This window comes from Protobothrops mucrosquamatus, unplaced genomic scaffold (genome assembly GCF_001527695.2).
Source record: "Protobothrops mucrosquamatus isolate PMUCROS unplaced genomic scaffold, P.Mucros_1.0 scaffold7, whole genome shotgun sequence".
In the NCBI taxonomy this organism is placed as follows: domain Eukaryota; kingdom Metazoa; phylum Chordata; class Lepidosauria; order Squamata; family Viperidae; genus Protobothrops; species Protobothrops mucrosquamatus.
Genome location: NW_015386394.1, coordinates 1072900 through 1093146, shown reverse-complemented (window position 1 = coordinate 1093146; position 20247 = coordinate 1072900). Strand labels below are relative to the sequence as shown.

Sequence of the window (20247 nt, the reverse complement as noted above, 5' to 3'; positions counted from 1 at the left end):
CTTTTTAAAGTTAAATTTCTGTAAAATATTCCACTGGTTGAATTCTGCCTGTGAAGTTTACATATAAACAGTAGCCAGATACCAGCCTGGTTTCTTTCCTCTGACTATTTACCAATCCTTGGAATACCCATTGCTCTGCTTTCACTGAATTAAAAGTGCTAATTCCACAGAAATGAAGTGCTTTATGGCTGAATGTAGCAGCAATAATTTCATGCTGTGCTAAGGGTTAACTTATTTGATATTTGTTCATTTTCCAACTGAGACAGTGTTTGAACATCATCTTTTTTTGCAGTTTTCAGAAGAAGATGTGGCCGAGCAGATCTTATAAAAAGAAAGAGTATAGTGCATTTTTTTCAGACCTGTCAGATTCCTTGACCAAGAGTGAAAATGGCCTTTTCTGTAATGTTCCTTGTATACACATGGCTTTTCACATCATTACTTATGGAACTCGAAAGTAAGGATTGAAATCTCTTATAATTGCTATATAATTATAATAGCTTTTAAATTCTCTGATTATCTCATGAACGCAAATATACATTATACCGCATGTGTATATGAAAAAAAACACCCTAATCTAATCTGGATAGTTAATAGAGCTTTTGCTTGACCTTTTTGTTGATCAGAGATAATACTATTATAATACAGAGATAATACTATTCTGTTTGGTCGATGCTCTGTTTTTAATGCTTTAAAGGAGACATATGCTTCTAGGAAAAGCTGAAGTTGCTTTAAAGAATTCCACGAATACGTGAAACTTATGTCAGTTCTATTAGAAAAACTGGGATACTACTAAAGCACAAAATACATGATATTCTCAGGATATCCTAGCGTGGGGAAGGCATTATGGATGGTGGTACAGTTGAGTAACAACTGATGACCCTTATAAAATTTTATTTATTGAATTTTTATCCCACTTTTATTATTTTTATAAATAATTCAAGGTGACAAACATATCTTTATAGCAGCTGTGAAACTGTGGGAAAGTCAGGCCTGCTGGTCATTTTTTCTGACCAAACTCAAAACCTTTGCCAAAAGATGGCCCACAGGCCTATTAGCCTCAGAATTCCCAAAAAACCTAAATTCCTAATCTTCTTCTATTTTTTTAAACCACTATTTTCTTCAAAGAGGTCCAGTTTTTCTCCCCCCCTTTTCTTCTTCTTTTCAGCACAATCTCCACCATGTGTTTTTCCATTTCTTTATGAGGGAAAATATTATCCTTCGTGTACCACAGATGGTTCCAGCAAGGATATGTCCTGGTGTGCATTAACTGATAACTATGATGATAAACGCCTGTGGAAACAATGTGCTATTACTGGTAAGAGGTACAACTAGTACCACTATACTACATCCAGCAGTTTGGGGATTAATTCAGCCTTCTCAAACATGGGTTCTTCATGTAGGAAGCACATCACAATAGTAATGGGGGACTTTAACTACCCTGACATCAACTGGGAGACAAACTCTGCACCAAGTGGAAGATCAAACAGATTCCTGACAAACCTAGCAGACAACTTTGTCTCCCAAAAAGTACAGAAGGGAACTAGAGGATTAGCCATATTGGATCTAATTCTCACTAACAAAGATGAAATGATAGGTGTTGAAGCCACAGGACCCTTGGGGGGGGGGAGTGATCATGCAATACTGGAATTCAACATTATGGAAGCACAAGCAATAGAGCACAGTCAAACTAGAGTCTTGGACTTCAAGAGAGCTAATTTCAGTAAACTTAGAGAGGGTTTGGGAAGGATTCCATGGATGAGAATCCTCCAGGGGAAAACAACTCAAGAAACTTGGGAAATTTTGAAAAGTGAGATAATAAAAGCCCAGTCTAACACAATAGCAACAAAGAGAAAAAATAACAGCTCTCAAAAGAAACCAGCATGGCTGCATAAAGAACTCTCTGATAAATTGAAAGATAAAAAGGACCAGTATAGAAAGTGGAAAGAGGGAAACATAACTAAGCCAGAATATCAGCAAATAGCCTGAGCCTGCAAAGATGAAGTGAGGAAAACTAAGGCTCAAAATGAACTAAGGCTTGCGACCAAAGTCAAAAATAACAACAAAAAAAGCTTCTTTCAACATGTAAAAACAAGAAAAAAGTGAAGAAAACGATTGATCCATTAGTGGGTGAAAGTGGAAACAAGGTGACAAGCAACAGGGAGAAAGCAGAACTATTTAACTAGTTTTTTGCATCTGTCTTTACACAAAGGGAAAAAACAGACCAACTTATCAAAAATAGTGCCACAAAAAACAGAATAGAAACACATGTAAAGATAGGCAAGAAAATGGTAAGTGAACACCTGTCCAGCCTAGACGAGTTCAAATCACCAGGACCAGATAGATTACACCCCAAGGTTGTCAAGGAACTGGCAGATGTGATATCAGAACCACTGAACTATATTTTTCAAAGATCCTGGAGCACTGGGGAACTACCAGAGGATTGGAAAAGAGCTGATGTAGTTCCCATCTTCAAAAAAGGAAAAAAAAAATGGATCCAGGAAATTACAGACCTATCAGCCTGACCTGTTATGGACCCTTCTAAGACCTTTTCTATTAGTTTGTTGCTTAGTCGCTTGTGGATGTCCGTTTGTTTCAGTAATGATTTTCGGTTGTGTCCAAACAGTTTTTGTCTAGTACGGTCTGTTTAGAATAACGTAAGAAACTGGTTCACTGTTTTAATGTGGACCAGAGGAATGCTGTGGATATAATTTACTTGGACTTCAGCAAGGCATTTGACAAAGTAGATCACAACCTACTACTTGATAAGATAGAAAAATGCGGGTTAGACAGCATCACCACCAGATGGATCTGTAGCTGGCTGGCCGGCCGCACTCAGTGTGTGGTCCTCAATGGAACCACATCTACATGGAGGGAAGTGTGTAGTTGGGTGCCCCAGGGCTCTGTTCTGGGCCCAGTGCTGTTCAATATCTTAATCAACGATTTGGACAAGGGGATAGATGTGGAACTCATCAAATTTGCAGACTACACCAAGCTGGCAGGAATAGCCAACACTCCAGAAGACAGGCTTAGGATACAGGAGGATCTGGACAGACTTGTACACTGGGCGCTATCTAACAAAATGAAATTCAATGGTGAAAAAAGTAAGGTTCTACATTTAGGCAAGAAAAACCAAATGTACAGGTATAGTGTAGGGGGTACCTTGCTCAATAGTAGTAACTGTGAGAGGGATCTCGGAGTCCTAGTGGATTATCATTTAAATATGAGCCATCAGTGTGCTGCAGCTGCCAAAAAAGCCAACACAGTGCTAGGCTGCATTAACAGAGGGATAGAATCAAGATCACGCGAAGTATTAATACCACTCTACAATGCCTTGGTAAGGCCATACTTGGAATACTGCATCCAGTTTTGGTCACTGCGATGTAAAAAAGATGTTGAGACTCTAGAAATAGTACAGAGAAGAGCAACAAAGATGATTAGGGGACTGGATGCTAAAGCATATAAGGAACGGTTGCTGGAATTGGGTATGTCTAGTTTAACAAAGAGAAGGACGAGGGGGGACATGATAGCAGTGTTCCAATATCTCAGGGGCTGCCACAAAGAAGAGGGAGTCAAGCTTTTTTCCAAAGTGCCTGAAGGCAGCTGTTCTTCGTTGCCTACCTTTGATTAGTTCCTCTCTTCGTTGGATCTTGATTCCTCTTTGAAGGACTGTCAATCTTGTTAATTGGTCACCTTGTTGGACGGAGGTCTTCGTCACTTACGAGGTTGTGACCTTCAAAAATTCTTCTTTGACCTGTCGGTAAACAGACTTTACCATATCCCAAAGGTGCCTGAGCAGGGGGTTGGACTTGATGACCTCCAAGGTCCCTTCCAACTTTATTATTATTATTATTATTATTATTATTATTATTATTATTATTATTATTATTATTATTATTATTATTGCTGGGACTGCAGATACATGCATTCCCTTTTTATATATCTCACGGCTATGCTGGCTAAGAAATGTGGAAGAATTTACTACACCACTGACTACACCAGTCTATGATAAACTCCCATTCTCAGAGGTATATTAGAAAGTCCTTGAATTATTTTTGACAATATGACCTGCTGCAATTAGTGTAAGGTGGGACTGAATCACAAAAAATGGAGCAGAAACTTCTTTTTCACCTGCAACATACAGAATTTTTTTTGTGTGTTCTAAGAAAATTTTACTGTCTTTACATGACAACTCGTGGGAATACTAAAATCTTGTGAAGTGCTATGGTCTTGTACAATTTCTGCTGTTATCTTTCATGTTGTGGATCCTTGCCCAAATTCTATAATTTTGTGTCACACCTGCTTCATGGACTGCCTTGTGAATGATGGAATGTGATATTATATTGTATCCAGGAAATATGGCTAGTGGGAAAATGTAAAAAAAAAATTAAACCACACACCACTTTTTATCAGCCACTCTCTTCATAATACCGAGCAATGTGATCATGTCCAGAGCAGCCACAAGGTCTATTCATGCACATTCTGAAGCATATTTTTCAAATCATTTTTAAGGTATGCAGAGTTCTATTTTGTATTACAGTATTTCCTATAATCTAGTGAGTATACTGGCATGTTATCAATAATGTTAGCATGCCAGTTAGCAAGAGGCATCCCATTTACACAGGTACACCAAATCTGGCCTGTCAAAAGTGCAGATGACCATTAGATATCAGTAGAGATGCAAGAAAATTCTGTCTGCTGCCATCTGCATTTTACAGCCCAAATATACCAAGTCTAATTCATACCTTGCCTGGAAGAGGGATAGTATTTGCATTTTTTTAAATTAATTCTGCATAAAGGGAGATACAAAGGTTTTTTATTGTTGTTTCCAGGGCCTATAGTAGCTTGAAACGGGGCATTTCTGGACTGATTTTTTTTCTGTACTGTTCCATTAGCAATTAGTAAGCAAGCATTGATTGACTTATAGTATTTCTGGCAGATGTGAAGAGAATCACAGGTTATCTTCAATGGGGTTTGCAAAGGATTGGAAACTCTTCATGGCTGGGGTATTCTATTTGCAATTCACTATATTTATGTGTAGTATGTAGCTTTTCCTCTGACCTTTACACTTTAGCTTATTCTTTATTATGCTGGTGACAATCTCAGTATTAGAAAAGAACCTTCTCTGCAATCCAAGTTTCCATGATTCCAACTCCCATATGTCCCAAGTAGCACAGCCAATGTCATGGGACTGTGGGGATAGTAGTCTAAAATATCTAGAGAACCTCAGTTGCCCACTCGTTTCTTAGATAAAGAAAGCAATATCTGTATTTATATTTATACATTGCTCTAATATGTATTCACAAAGTGCTCTTCTCTTTGCCTAGAGTATGGAGGCAATTCAGGAGGAAAACCCTGTGTCTTTCCCTTTGTTTATATGACTCATGTTTACTACACCTGCGCAGGCAAATCTGACCGTAAAGGGCCATTCTGGTGCTCTACGACTGGGAACTACGATAAGGACAAGAAATGGAGCTACTGTGCTGATACCAGTAAGTGAAATTGAGGACTAGAAGGATTAGAAGTCATGGTTTATGGTAAATTAAAACCTTTTATACGGAATATCCGTTTCTGGTTTGTGCTGAGCATCAACAATTATAAGGAACTTGCATGTAAAATATCAAATGTACAGCTTTTTTCATATATAATAAAGCAAATCAAAGATACAGTACATTTAGATATTTTGGGGAGATAGAATTTTGTTATCATTCAATGGACAGTTGTGTAGTATAAAATGAAGGGGTATAATTAAGGCCCTGGTTCAGCCAAAAATAAATATTTTCTCCATTAATCTAAAATTTTCCTTAATAGAATTAATGTTTTGGATATAAACTTGCATGCTATTACCTATAGTACTAACGGACTTACCTCTGAGTCGATATGCTGAGGGTCACACTTAAAAAAATACTAAAACTGTATTAATTGATGGACTTTAGTAGTATGGCAAATGATTATTCTCCTTTTTTTCTCCTTCTTCCAGGACTTGATGCAAATTATCCTACTAATCCATGCGTCTTTCCTTTTATCTTTGAAAATAATCTTTATTCATCCTGTACAACAGATGGAAGATCTGATGGAAGGCTTTGGTGTTCTATTTCAAGTAATTTTGACATTGAGCCTATGTGGGTATACTGCGAGCCTTCAGGTAAGCAAAACAGATAATGGAAGTAACCAGACAAAGCAAAGATGTAACTTGAATCCAAGTTTTGTGAAAAAAAGACAAGCTTTGGGAAGAAGAATAGTTTAATAGTCAAGAAACAATCCTTCTCATGGCTGTGGGAGTTGTAATAAAAAAAATCTATTGGTTGCCATATAACCTCCCTATTATTAAATCTCCCTTCTTCATGTGTTTTGGTTCCAGTGGCTACCTATTTTTATGCCTGCTTTTCTATGTGTTGTAGGGGAAAAAATGAGGGGTCCAACTTTGGACCTAAGTTGTATGTAATATTTAAACAACTGTACTGCAATTCTGCAGAAAGCAAGTCAAGTACTTGGAATTCAAATGCATTAAAGTAACAATATGCTAAGAAGTGAAAAAGCTAATCACTAGAATGCAAGAGTAACCACTAGGAATTCAAAAATTTTAAACAGTGACTAAATAACAATTTAGGTCTTTTATTTTTTCCATAGGAAAGTGTCAAGATCAACCTTATCAACTAGAGCAGACATATTAAACTCGCGACGTCATGTGATGTCATGTGACGTATCGGGACTGTTTTGCCATTGCTGGCAATGGGGTGGGCGCGGCTTCCATGTGACGTGTCTGGCCTGCGGGCTGGCAGTTTGACACCCCTGAACTAGAGTGATAACATTATGGCCTACCTCATAATTAATGAGTATTTGTAATTATCATGTGACAATTAAATAAAGATAAAATCTGAATAAATCTATAAAGAGGGTTTGCAATCCCCCCTTCTTTAGACTTCTGTTTCCTGGCCTAGGGTACTTCACCTATCAATAAACAAATCTACACTTCAATTGTATGTTGGTTTCTTGTTCAAAAATATTCCTTTGGAAAATGCTGTTTCAGTACTGTGTTCTTCATTTCCATGCCACAGTATGGCAGCAATGTGGTTTCTAATCCTTTATTTATTACTTTAATAAATTTATATTTATTACTTGCTATTTTGCCCCTAATGTGTATTATGTACAGAATTTGAACATTTGACCATTTCCCTTTATATCTGAAAAGAATATTTCTGATTACAGAATGAAGTTAACCCTGTTCATCCTTAGTGCTCACACCAATCCTTTCCTTACATTGCTTCAATCAAAGCTTCTTCCTCTTTGCTGGGTTTCCTCTATAGATCCTGCCCCTTGCAGTTTCCCCTTCATATACAGGAACAAATCCTATTATTCCTGCATCACAGATGGGATTTTATTCAATCAGCTATGGTGTGCCACAACTCCAAACTACGATAACGACAGAAAATGGAAATCATGCTCCCTTCAAGGTAAGGGAGCAAGAAGCAATTGCCTGGCACACTTGTGGGTGATCTCAAATCCTCTCCTTGTCTGGAGAGGAATTATTGAAGAGCCAGTCTACTCACTGGCCTTTCCTTCAGTTGCACTTTTTGTGGAGACATTTCAGTGTGCCATTCTTCCCCAGAAGCCCAGCAAAGTGTTAATGATCTGTACTAGATGTTCTCCTGGATATTGGGATAGGATGTCAAATGGGCTGTTTAATGTTTTTCTTGGGTTTGTTGGGTTACAAGTCTCAAGCACTCTTTAGCTTTATATTGTTATTGGGCTATTCATTTCTTGTTTGTTGTGTTTTTTTTTAATCAATTAGCCACCTGAAGTCACAGATATGGGTGGGATGGACATATGAATCGACATAAATAATGATTTTTCCTTTAATCCCTTTCCCAAACTAGCAAGAAGTGGAGGCTTTGTCTCTTTTGGCGAGGTCATTGCATCATACTCCAAGTATTCTTCTCTACTTAATTAAAATATGAAAATGTTCCAGTGTGATACCCTTTTGACCCACATAGAGTTCCAACCCAGAGTTCTAAGTACTTGCTTTGTTTCCTTTTCTTGGACAACTGAACCAAACCCTCTCCCAATTTTTCTTTGTCCTCCCTACGTTCACAGAATATGGTGGGAATGCCAATGGCCAGCCTTGTGTCTTCCCTTTCAACTACAAAGGAGAAATGGTTACCACTTGCATTGATGAGGATGAGAAGAATGAGAAGAATGGGAGATTCTGGTGTGCCACTACAGAAAATTTTGATGTGGACATGAAATGGAGCTTCTGTGCTGATACACGTTTAAACAAGAAAAAAGGCAGGTAGCTCCAAGATATCAAGATGGTGATAAATGGTTGGGTTTAGGAACACAGCACAATTTTATTTACATTTACTTGAAAGTAAGCCATCTTGGGGCAGATTTTTAAACCAAAGGACTATTGGTTCAATCTTTTATGCAGCTACATTTTCTCTTTGCACAGGTTTGAATCAGATAACTATCCTTCACCTCTACTATATCCATTCAAAGTGTTATCTGCATTTAAGCATTGCTATGTCCCAAGCCTTTATAATGACACATTTAGTCTGATATTCTAAGATAATAGATGAACAAAAAGTAATACTAAGAAGGGTAATAGTGGGACTCCCAGTATGCAAAAGATTCGGGTGTACATCAAATATTGCCAGTTTCTGATGCTGACTTGGCTGCTAGACACTGAAAGTCACAAGTGAATCCTTTAGGCCAGTTTCAGTTCTAGCACCACCACTTCATACCTTTTGCTTACTGATTCCACAAAAGAGAAATATAAGCATTCTATGAATATTAATTGTCATTTAGGATGTTATTGTTACAAGCAAATATATTATTTAACTTTTCATCCAAAGTTGAGTATAAGATACCACAATTCATATCAAAGTTGTAGTTAATAGTTGTGTTAATAGTTTCAGTCTTGAACTAATTACTTAACAATAAGATTTGTTATTACTTTGTTTGTGTGTGTATGTTGTTAAAAGGAAATAGAAGATAGATGAAACAAATTAACAGAGTCTGAATTTTAAATTTTGCTTCTTGTTAATCATGGGAGAAAAATCACTAAGGGGGCTGTGCAGCACTTTGAAGTTGAAAATTAAAAGGATAAAAAAAAATGGGATACAAACCACCCACCCACATCTCCTTAAAGCAGTCACAACTTTCCCCAAGATTGCACTACTGCTTTGCTGTAAAGTTCTGAAAAAAAAAGATGGTTTAAGGAGCTGTGAATGGGAATTACATTTTTGCCATCAAGAACCTCACAGCTTTAAGTGAATATAGCATGACTGGAACTGCATTCCTCTGCTTTTAGAGTTTGATCTTATGCTTTTTCTCTTTCTCTCCCACATACATTTGTCTTCAATAATTTTTTGAGAAGATGCGGAACCAAAAGAGCCCTGTTTTTTTCCTTTTGCCTACAAAAAAAAGGTTTACTCAGCATGTACAACCGATGGTACTTTAAGCTGGAAACTCTGGTGCTCCCTCACCGGCAATTATGATACAGATAACAAGTGGAGATACTGTGATCCTTCAGGTAAGGACAGGAAGTTGGTGAAAGCAAAAGGCAGGACACATTTATAATTGGTTTTTGTCGTTATCGTTTGCTCGCTTCCCTGGGACAGTTTTGTTTATATCCTTTTCCTTTCTCTTCTTTTCACACAAATTTTATTTTTTATTTAACAGATTTACCAAGTGAAGACCCATGAAGACTGAAACAAGTAACTAATAAACTGTCACTTAGGTAGATATCAAAGTATTCCTTATTTTATTCTTGTTCAAAAAAATGTAAGAAAAGCCCTGTTAGATAGGTCAGTGGGACAGTCAATCCAGCAATCTGATCACACAGTCTGAATCACATAATAGCAGAATATTCAGAAAATTCCCATTCTTGGCAAAGGGACAATTATTCTTAGCAGCTGGTATTTATAGGAATTTCAGCCTGCCAAACTAATGGACATTGATAGCTGATTTTTTATGATATTTTTCTAGTTCCTATAAAAACTGCTCAATTGGTAGCAAATTCTTGTACCAAATCCCAGTTTAGCTATATACTATGTAAGATGTATTTATTTTGATTGGTCTTGAATCTTCAGGTGTTTGATTTCAGTGGATTAACCTAAGCTCTAGCATGGAGCGAGACAAGGAGAAAAACATCCAATTTTCCCCAATTTCTGCAGCATGTGTGATTTTTATACATCCTCTTCTTTTCTCCAAGCTGAAAATATTAATCATCTAATTCTAACCATTTCTATCCTAAATTTAGCTTGCAGATTGCCTTCTGAATAAAGATCACTACAAAAAAAAAGTCCCACTTGTACATTTAACACATAGAAAGGTAAATGAGGCAGAATTTGTAAGCCCAACCTGGTACTCTCTAGATATCAATATGGCATCCACATGGAATCTTCACAAGGTCTATGTGATGATATAAGGACAGTCCAGAAAATACAGAATTCATGCACAGACCTCAGAAATGGTGCTGTGGGCAGAAGGGGCACACAATGTTAGGGGAAGAGCAACTAGGCAGAGCCCTTTCCTTTTCCACAAGGAAGAGATTTTTGAAAAATAGTGATAGAACTCTAAGATTACATTTAAGGATGCCATGTTTCTAATGCTTCAGTACAGAAGGAATGAGAAAGACTTAATTTGAAAAGAAACAAGGGAGAGAAAAGATCTTTCTTATTGGCTTTTCTAGGAATCAGTAAAACCATTTTTATAAACCAAAAACCCAAAGCTAAAGACCTACCCCATTAATTAAACAATAAAAACAAGAAAGTTTGTTTCTTGCACCCTGAGTCTAAACTCTGGTATTGTATTTAAATATTTCTATGTTCGTTTCAATAAAGATGCACATATTTAAACATTTCTCTCTAAAGGCATCATGCTCTATTTCCTATTACCTCCTTTTCCCCAGTTACTTTGGGGGAGGGGGAACCAGGACATTATATTAAAACATGTCAAGGAAACTTTCAATACACAGTCACCAAGAATCCTGCTGAACGTATCTTCCTATGTTGCCCAACTCCATAATATGCACAACTGGTGTTAATGATGTATTCTAGAACATCTTTTACTTACAAGCTGGAATTTTACCAGAAATTATGGAGTGTTTATGGGATAAGTCACTACCCTCACTTACTTTACTGGTCTTGTCCATTATTTGTTAGATGTGAATATATACATGAGCGTGATTGAACAATTGCCTCTCTTTCCAGATTACAAAATCATTCAACCAATAGCTTGGACATTGTGATTTCTACTACTGTCTGTTAATTTGGCAGCAGGATTTAACCCATCTATTTCTGATTCTAGTTTATTTTCATTGATACCACAAGTGAAATCTTTTAGAAGCCACTGGTCTGTATTTCACTTGGGATCTTGATGTCTGTGGATGATTCACATCAGCACTAATAATATTTTAGGTTTTAGACTTTTAGTTATGTGAAGAGTAGTGCTTAAATGAGATTGAATGCCTGAGTGTGGGGTTCTGAGTTAGACTTTGATTAATCACCTTCTAGCTTAACTTATAAAATAGATATAACACTTAAAATTAAACTCTTTATACTTGATATCTCTCTGCTGATGTGGTTATATGTCTGTGTATTTTCTATACATTTGCTTAATCCCTTAATGATTCACACATTATTTTTTAATCCAGCACATTGCTGGTTATTTAATTATTTTAAAAATATAACAAGTTTCTAAACCTTTGATTATACAGAAGAGTTTAAGGAAGGGGAGTTTGGCACTTCATGGTATGTCAGAAGCTTGTTGGCATGTAGTTAGTGGTAGTAAGAAGGAAATATAGTAATTCCTCCTCCCTCCTCCATGATTTATAATTTCTGGCTAATATTCATTGGAGTAAACTGTTAAAAGCAAAGAAGTTTAATTGGAAAAGCAAAGTACCGGTAGCTTACATAAAATATTTTCGGATTACTTGGAAAAAATACCTCTATGTAAGCAAGAATTCATGGTTATCAAGAATTTATGATGCAATGGTTTGAAGTTCCGCATTTGAGGATAGTATATAACCTAACTCTTTAGGACATCTTAACCTCAGAGGTGAGGCAAGCACCCACTTCTTCTGATTTTCCCGGAAGAGTATTAAGGTCTAAGAATGTGATGCAATGCTGGGGATGGCTGAAACTTAAAAGAGTTCTGAAATTTTAATTTTGATTTTTTATTTTTAACTTGCACATTTTAATTTGTTCTTAATCTTGTCTTTAATCTGTGTTTTTATTTAGATGTTTATACTGTTTTATTATGTAGTAGTAAACAGTCAGAGTCACTTAAGTGAGATGGGCGGTGTAGAAATTTAATAAATATATAAATTATATTATATAAATATATTATAAAAATTTATAAATTAAAAACATGCCTAAAGCCCTGACCCTGCCAGTTCAGTTGGGGTTCACAGAGGAGCATGCAATCATAAGACTGGCTTTGAAACCCCTTTCCTGCCTTTTTAATTTTAATTATTTCATTCTTGTTTTTAACTGTCTTCTATTATAATATTTACATAAACTTTTTTTGTTTTATGTCCATTTTTACACTGCCCAGAGTTGCTTTAGGAGGGAGATGGGTCATTTCTAAATGTAGTTAATAAATAAACTACTCCAAACATATTATATGAAACCCAGATCTCTGGAAAAGGTGAAAGGAAAGAGGATGTCCAGAAACAAACTGGATGGACTCAGTTACCCTGGTGATGAGTACATCATTGAGTGACTATTTATAAAGAACAGATTAGGGATAGATCATCATAGGGAAAATCTTTATATATATGTAAAGTTGCTTCAACAGTGAGATAAGCAGCGTATAAAACAGACACACATACATTTATTGACAGTTTTGAGACCAGTGATAAGAACTAATGCAAACTAAAATAAAATAAAGATAAAGGGAGAAAAAAGAAAAAGCTAAAACTACATAAAGAAAAAGTAGAAGAAATAAGGAAAGAAGAAAACAAATATATAAAGCAACATACAGTATAAAGATGTGGCTTCCAATCTTTACAGTAGCTATAAGCACAATTATATTTTTATCCTTCTCAAGTTATATGTGACAGTCCTTTTCTATAATCCACCCTGCTATTCATCAAAACCATAAATCATAAGTTTTTTTTTCTTTTTTACATAGTCTGACTAAGGCATCAGGCTAGAAACCAGGAGACTGAATTCTAGTCTTACCTTGAGCATGAAAGCTGGCTAGGTGACTTTGAACCATTCACGCTCTCTAAACCCAACTCTCCTTACAGGGTACTTGTTGTGGGAGGAGGAGATAGAATTGGGTATGTTCGCTGCCTTGAATTATTTACAAAAATAATAAGGGCAAGAAATAAGTAAGAAGCTTTCAGGCACTAGTAAATGTAGATATTGTCTTTTCTCTCATCAAACAAATCAATTTAGCCATTTTGGCAAGTTCTGTCACCCTCATCAACCATTTCTCCATTGTAGGTATTGCCCATTTTTTCCATCTTTATGCATACAATAATCTTGCTGCAGTTATCATATATAAAACAATGTTCCTTAGTTCCTTTCTAATTGTTTATCATCAGCTCCAGAGAAAAAGCTCTGGTTTCCATTGAATGTTAGTCCTTAAAATCCTCTAAATCACTGTATGTATCTGAACCCAAAGGCATGCCAAAAACCCATGTTTCTAGGAATTGAAATAACTTGATGGCACATAATGAATCAATAACTGACCTCACCTGAATTGCTTACTAGAAAATAGCACAAATTCTGTTTGAAATTCTCCATCAAAATAGTGGGTTATAAACTTGGATAATCTTTTTACCCAAAATTCCCCAGGGGAAAATATTTTAAATATTTTTTCAAAATTTGACATTCTTCTTAGCTGTGACAATGGCACCACTCTTTGAAAAATAGTGGCCTTTTCCTAGTTGCAAGAACTACACACCCAAACCATGAAAATCCTTCAAAATTCTCTTCTGCAAAAGGAATTTTTTCATTAATGAAATTAAATAAGAATTAAGGGAAAAACGAGAGTATCTACACATAGGCACACAACTGGTTATAGAATGGATTAGGAAAAAGGAAAAAAATAGATGGAAAGATGCAATTATGAAAGGAAGGCAGCTGCTCTTTTACTGGTCTATTAAGGGGAGCAATGCAATGTTTACAATATGCACACATGTATGTGGATAAACATGGAAGAGTTTATTTCAGAAGTTCCAGAAACGGTTGGAAAATGGCACGCATACTCGCATCTGATCTTCCCCTTTCCCATGACATCTGAAAAAATCTCACTAGCTTTGCAGAGGCTAACATCCGTCAGGAAAGATTCAACCTACCTCCCCAACGCAGGGGCCAGGAGTCCTCCTCCTTTTGCATTGTATTTTTGTTTCGCGGAAAACTTACGCAATCCCCTGGCCATCATGAAACATTATGTCGTGGGCCAAGGCAATGTTAATGGGTGGGCTTATTCTGAGTCAACTCTTCCTTGCCTTGCCACTTACAAAAGTATAAAAAGCCTGCAGCGGGCACTCCAGAGTATCCTCCAGCCTCCCCGACGCAAGATGGACCGCCAACTTTTCAGCGCGTCTTTTCTGCTTCTTTTCCTCCTCATGGTCCTGGTTCCATCGACCGGGAACGCCTTGCCCATCGAGGGTAAGCGGGCCTCACTTTTGTAGTGGCTCTGCGAGCGAGTGGCAGGGAAACAAGCGGAGGTGCGAGACCCGCTTTCGCTGTGCAATTGGCTCTGGTGCGCGTGGAACAGAGGCGGCCTCTTTCCCTTCTTTTCTGGAGTCAAGCCTGGGAAAGGCTTATGGGCTCCTTAGTTGAGGAAAGAAACGAAAGGAAAGGAAGCTCCACCGGCAAAGACCCTTGTTGCTACCTAAGCTTGCTGAGGGAAAAAAAAGTCTTTAAAAGGAATATTAGTGTAGCAGATATTTTTTTAAAAAATCAGTAATAATAAAAACATTAAATATCTTCATTTTGTAGTAATAACAACAACAACAATAACATTATTCAATTAGACAAACTAAGAAGAGTTTAAAAAGCCAGGATATGGCTTAGAAAGAGAGGATAAAATATAAATGCATTGTAATGCTGTAAAAAAGATTAGAAGCCACTCCTTCATGTTTATCTTCTTCTGTTTTTTTCTTTCTTATTCACTTAATACTCTTACTTATACAAAAAGTATTGTTTGTATTTTGCAAAAAACTTTTTAGTTTTTTTTAAAGAAGAGCAAGAAATCGAAATGCAACGAAGTCATTCTAGAGCCTGAAGATACTCTTTCTTTATGCATTGCAAAAACTAACCAAGGTTGGATTTCACATTCTTTGAATAATGATGGATCCACTCTGGTGCATTTTGAGGGGCCTCCGTCTCACTGCTTGTACCTCAGATAAACGGTCTCCAGGCTTAATATGTAAGGCAATGGTTGTGGAGCTAGTTTGGATGTATGTCTAGCATTCAAGTTTTTCCTGGTTTCTTTGTCTCCACAGGTAACGAGTGTCAGTGTAACTCTACAACCTCATCTATCACACCAGCAAGTATTAATTCTGTACATTTAATCCAGTCAGGACAACATTGCAGTGTTCTGCAAGTCATGTAAGTGTCTTCTGGCCTGATTATATTCCCTTCTTAAAAAGAGTGATGGTTATATGAAAGTGGTTCATTCATCCAGCCATTTTCTCTATCTTATCTATCAGAGCTGTCTTGAAGGATGGGAACAGAGCCTGCCTGAATCCAGAAACTCAGTGGGTCAAGCGCATTGTCCAGGTTCTCCTGAATAGGGTATCTATCTTAAATATTCAGGGGAAGTGAATGGGTTTAAAGAACACTTCTAAAATAAAATGACATTACTGGATTTGATTGAAAATGGATATTTTATCTTTAAATAAGGCTAATAAAGGTCCTTTCATTGCTCTTTGCCATAGTTAGTATCCTATTGGCCTGAGGCATCAGTTGAATTTGGTATTAGAAATAAAGAAGTGGTTGCAATAGTTTTCTTGACTTTGATTAAACCCAGACCTATAAGAAGTCCTCTACTTATGATGTTCATGAATTGTTCAAAATGAAGAAATGAAGAAACTTACAATGCCTGCCCAAAATTACAGCCACTGCAATGCCCTTGAACAAAAGTTGAGTGATTGGCAATTAGCATATATTTCTGTCCATAAGACGCACCCTTGTATAAGACGCTCTGGCATATGAGTTTCTTCGCACCGATCAGCTGTTTGGCAGAGCGCCAAACAGCTGAGCTGGCAAATACGGAAGTTCAGCCGGCCAACGATCTTGCCCCATCCCCCATCCCCCCTCCCGTTAGTGGCAAGCCCAAGGGGTTTGACACCTGCACCAGGCGGCATGGCAACCCACACAGGCATGCCCTGGGCTACGGAGGTTACCATTATTTTTTCGTGTATAAGATGCTGCACTTGTATAAGACACACCTGATTTTTAAACAGGGTGTTTGCAGGAAAAAATAGTGTCTTATACATAGAAAAATACGGTAACCTGTCTTTCCAACTGAGTGCAGGAATACTGCAGCAACCTGCTCACTTATCTTTTCCCAAGGCTTGGGCCTGTTTCTCACTCTTTTAAGTACTTGCAGTTCTTAGGCCTGCTTCCCATCTGGCTGGGTCTCACACCCTTCTCCCCACCCCTCACTACAGCTTGGTCCACTTACTTTTTTTGTAGATTTCCTTTGGAAAGCAGCCATTTTGTTATGTGGCCTTCTTACATAGACTAAATGACCTTCTGGAAAAACAGTTGGCTGATCCATCCCTTGGCTGATCCATCCCTTGGAACAGCTTCCAAAATGAAACCCACTTTTGGAATGGTGCATGTAATCTCCGTGTAAGAAGATTGCGTGGTGAAGCAGCTGCTTCCTGAAGGAAATATGTGTAAAACGTAAGTGAGCTAAGCTATGATAGGTGAGGTGGAGAGTGTGGGACCCAATTGGAAGTAGGCCCAAAGTCTGTGGGGACCCAGCAAGGCAGGAAGCCAAGCACAGTGTGTGGGGATGGCAGGCCACACTTGTGCCGGGATAGTGCTGTACTATGGCTCTAGCTCTGTGTTTGGCCTCCCAGGGCCTTCCCTATCTGAGGCACCCTATGTTCCATTTAACTACCTGCCTGGCGACTGGGAGAGCATGGATTGAGGAAATTAAGCTAGGTGCTCATATGCACGCCTCCCTTAATGACTATCATGACTTGTAACTGCAGTGAGAAGACTCCCTGAATTAGCTACTGAATTCTGAATTTTATTTTATCTTGACTCTTGAGCCTTAATTTTTCTTGACTCATAGATCAATATTACCTGATCAAAATGACTAATTCAAATATGGCATTTGCATTGTAAAGTATCATGAATTGGCTCAGTTTCAGCAGTACTTAAGCACAATGAATATGTAAATGAGTATAAATTATGGTAGTTATGCATATATTTATGCTTTGGTAACATTTTATGTCCAATATTTATATTTTGCTGTTTAAATCCACAGGAAAACAACTAACAAGCTATGCAAAATGGAGGATGGGAGAAAGAAAAAATGCTAGAAAATTACATAGAAGAAAGAGCTTGCTGCCGTTGATGATTTTATAAGGAATCTTTCAAACGCTGCTTTCTTGCTTTGCATCATCATACATTAAATGTACAGCAGGTGGCAGCATCTAACTGATCTGGACTGATCTCTGATACTAAGTGGTGCAATCCCTAATTGCTGCAGGATTACCTAGGTATGCCAGAGTTGTTAGTAAGAGTGAGGAAAATCAGGAAAACAAAATAAAAACCACCATCATAGAAGGCTATAGTAAAACATTTGTGTAATCTTGTTAACAAAATTGCATTGATATCCTCATCAGAATTGGAGCTGATTGTTTTGTATGCATCGTCATCTTTGCTTTTGACATTTTAATAATTGCTTCTCTGGTTTCTTTTGAATTGGAGAGGAAAACATATATACAATAAATATATACAATAATAAATATTTTTTTCCTAATCTTAATTTGTTTTTTGAGTTTGGGGATATATTTCTAGGATTTAAATGATATGCTAAATAAAAAAAACTAAAAAAATACTGACTGATACAAGATAAGGTCTTAATATGAAGTAATTAATTAGGATTAGGCTCTTGGGGATGAGGTGACTGGTAATAACATGGGGAATTCTGATGCAACATTTGGAGTACTTTAGTGAATTTTAGTCAAACATTCTCCAAAGGTTTACCCAAGAGCAAAAAAACTGCACAGGATAGTTCCTCTATTATGAAAATTTTGCTTTAAAAAGCAGACTAGCAAGGAAATTGAACATAAGAGCCACAGCAAGAACAGAGTAGGATGGAATTTGAATGGAGGCCTTGGAATAGGAAATTGAGGGTTAAGGCTAGGATTAGGCTTCTCAGCTGACAGCAAAAATTATAAAATGGTGAGTTTTTTTTAAAAAAGGGGAAAGCTCAGGGAAATTAAAATTGCAATTGTTAAAAATTTGCCTCTGCTCAATCAGGAGTCTTTAGCATGCAAAGCAAATGATCTAGCCACCATATTACTGCAGAATATCAATTACACATAGTTTAGGGAACCAGAGCTGGGAACATGCGAGAAAAGAATTTTTCCTCTAAAGCTTGTTAACTGTGTACACGTAGGCATTCATTCTGATGCTTCAACTTGGTTAAGTTGAAGTTTATCTGTGCAATAAGACCCACTTATAGAAAGTAAATTGAAAATTACATTCCGGGCATGCAGGAGAATTGTCTGGAACAAGGTGTGGCCTTCTTTCCAAATATTTGCTTGGAGAATTGTATTTATCTTCAGAGCAAATTGAAGATTGAAAGTTTAATGCAAGTTCACTTCCAAGTAAAGGTGAGATAGAGCTTTAATTCTGCATTAATAAAATTCCCGATCTTATTATCAAAAAGGCTAAAGCATGGTGGCAATACATTACATACTATACATCTACTCGGTACCATATATCCATAGCCATTCAACAGGTAGTTTGAATCATACTAGCTAAGTATTAAGTGTAAATGTTATTTCTTCAGTGTCTGATTTATGTATAAACATCAAATGTTTGAAAGAAGTGAACTTTGCATTTCTCTACCAGTTGCTCTGCATTAAAGAGGAAAAGATGGTTTTTGTCCTTATCTTCCTCTTCTGTGCTCAATTACCTTTGCTAATAACTAATATGAATAAATAATGTTTCCTGTATTAGCTCAGCTTACTTTAACTTGTGTTCGTAGGATAAACCCATTTATCCTGAATGGACTACCAGCAAAACGAACATAGAATCTTATTTTGCTGCTGTTGTGTCAAAAGAGAGAACAGGCAATTTAAGAAGGATATAATCAAAGCTTCTAAAGTGAAAAATGTGGCAATAGTTTGTAGTAACAGCAATTTAGTCTCTTTAAAATTAGAAGGGTAGAATATACAATCTCATAGCTAATGTTTAAGGCAGCAGGCTGGAAACCAGTAGATTATGAGTTGAAGTCCTACCTTAGGCGTGAAAGCCAGGTGGGTGATTTTGGGTCAGTCATTCTCTCTCAGCCCAACTAACTTCACAGGGTTGTTGCGAGGATAATAGGAGAAGTATTAGGCATGCCCAAGCAGAGGCTTGGATCCAAGTATCGATGCTTGAGTTAGTAGTCCAAGAATTTCAATTATTTATTCAGTAGTGAATGGGTCAAATAGTGAGACAAGGCAGTGGCTCAATTAACTCATATGGATTCAGCTGGAGTCCAATTGGGGGATGGATCTGAATGACTTTTTCCAGAAGGTGCCTAGGATATTTTCCACAAAGGTCTCCTTCCATAATAGAAGGTGGATCATCATGGAAAAAAAATACTGACTGGCTACCTACAGATGCAATAAAAGGAGAAAATAAACATGATTTGCCATTTTTTTTTACCATAATGTACTTCCCCAAACAGATCTGGTCTCTCAATAATTTGGATAAATTTCAAACATCAATTCTGACTTCCCCATAAGTGTCCCACCCCCAGATTCCCACAATATCTCTCCCTGCCTGCCATGGTATCTCTACCATTAGTCTCCCCCCTCCTACCATTCTGAGCCAGAAGTAGTGCCCATCATAGAATATTGGATAATGGAATGTACCATCTCCTTGTTAAAAGTAGGGTGCAGTTTTATTCCTGGCCTTTTCTTCTGGTGCATTGCCTTGTTCCATTCTTGCATTAGACAGTAACTCCTGAGGGAGCACAATTCTGAGACAGGCAGGCAAACAAACAGACAGATTCCTTACTTCCCTTAACACCACAGCGTAGATGTAAATA

General features: G+C 37.2%; 2 protein-coding genes across 2 annotated transcripts; both read left to right on the top strand.

Annotated features, from left to right (window-relative positions):
* The first annotated feature begins 387 nt into the window (after positions 1-387).
* Positions 388-9701, top strand: LOC107282364 (epididymal sperm-binding protein 1-like). The gene is made up of 8 exons (XM_015810133.1): positions 388-454; positions 1166-1315; positions 5325-5489; positions 5978-6142; positions 7305-7451; positions 8092-8283; positions 9374-9529; positions 9679-9701. The coding sequence occupies exons 1-8, from the start codon at positions 388-390 to the stop codon at positions 9699-9701; spliced, it is 1065 nt and encodes a 354-aa protein (XP_015665619.1).
* A 4764-nt stretch (positions 9702-14465) lies between these two features.
* LOC107282386 (platelet basic protein) lies at positions 14466-17739 on the top strand. The gene is made up of 4 exons (XM_015810156.1): positions 14466-14624; positions 15464-15569; positions 15671-15755; positions 17464-17739. The coding sequence occupies exons 1-4, from the start codon at positions 14534-14536 to the stop codon at positions 17473-17475; spliced, it is 294 nt and encodes a 97-aa protein (XP_015665642.1). The 5' UTR covers positions 14466-14533; the 3' UTR covers positions 17476-17739.
* The last annotated feature ends 2508 nt before the right edge of the window (positions 17740-20247 follow it).

Coding starts and splice junctions, on each gene's coding strand:
- LOC107282364 (XM_015810133.1), top strand. CDS start 388: ATGGCCTTTTCTGTAATGTTCCTTGTATACACATGGCTTTTCACATCA. Junction 5,490..5,977: donor GAGCTACTGTGCTGATACCA/GTAAGTGAAATT, acceptor TCCTTCTTCCAG/GACTTGATGCAAATTATCCT. Junction 6,143..7,304: donor GGTATACTGCGAGCCTTCAG/GTAAGCAAAACA, acceptor TTTCCTCTATAG/ATCCTGCCCCTTGCAGTTTC.
- LOC107282386 (XM_015810156.1), top strand. CDS start 14,534: ATGGACCGCCAACTTTTCAGCGCGTCTTTTCTGCTTCTTTTCCTCCTC. Junction 14,625..15,463: donor GAACGCCTTGCCCATCGAGG/GTAAGCGGGCCT, acceptor TTGTCTCCACAG/GTAACGAGTGTCAGTGTAAC. Junction 15,570..15,670: donor TGCAGTGTTCTGCAAGTCAT/GTAAGTGTCTTC, acceptor CTTATCTATCAG/AGCTGTCTTGAAGGATGGGA.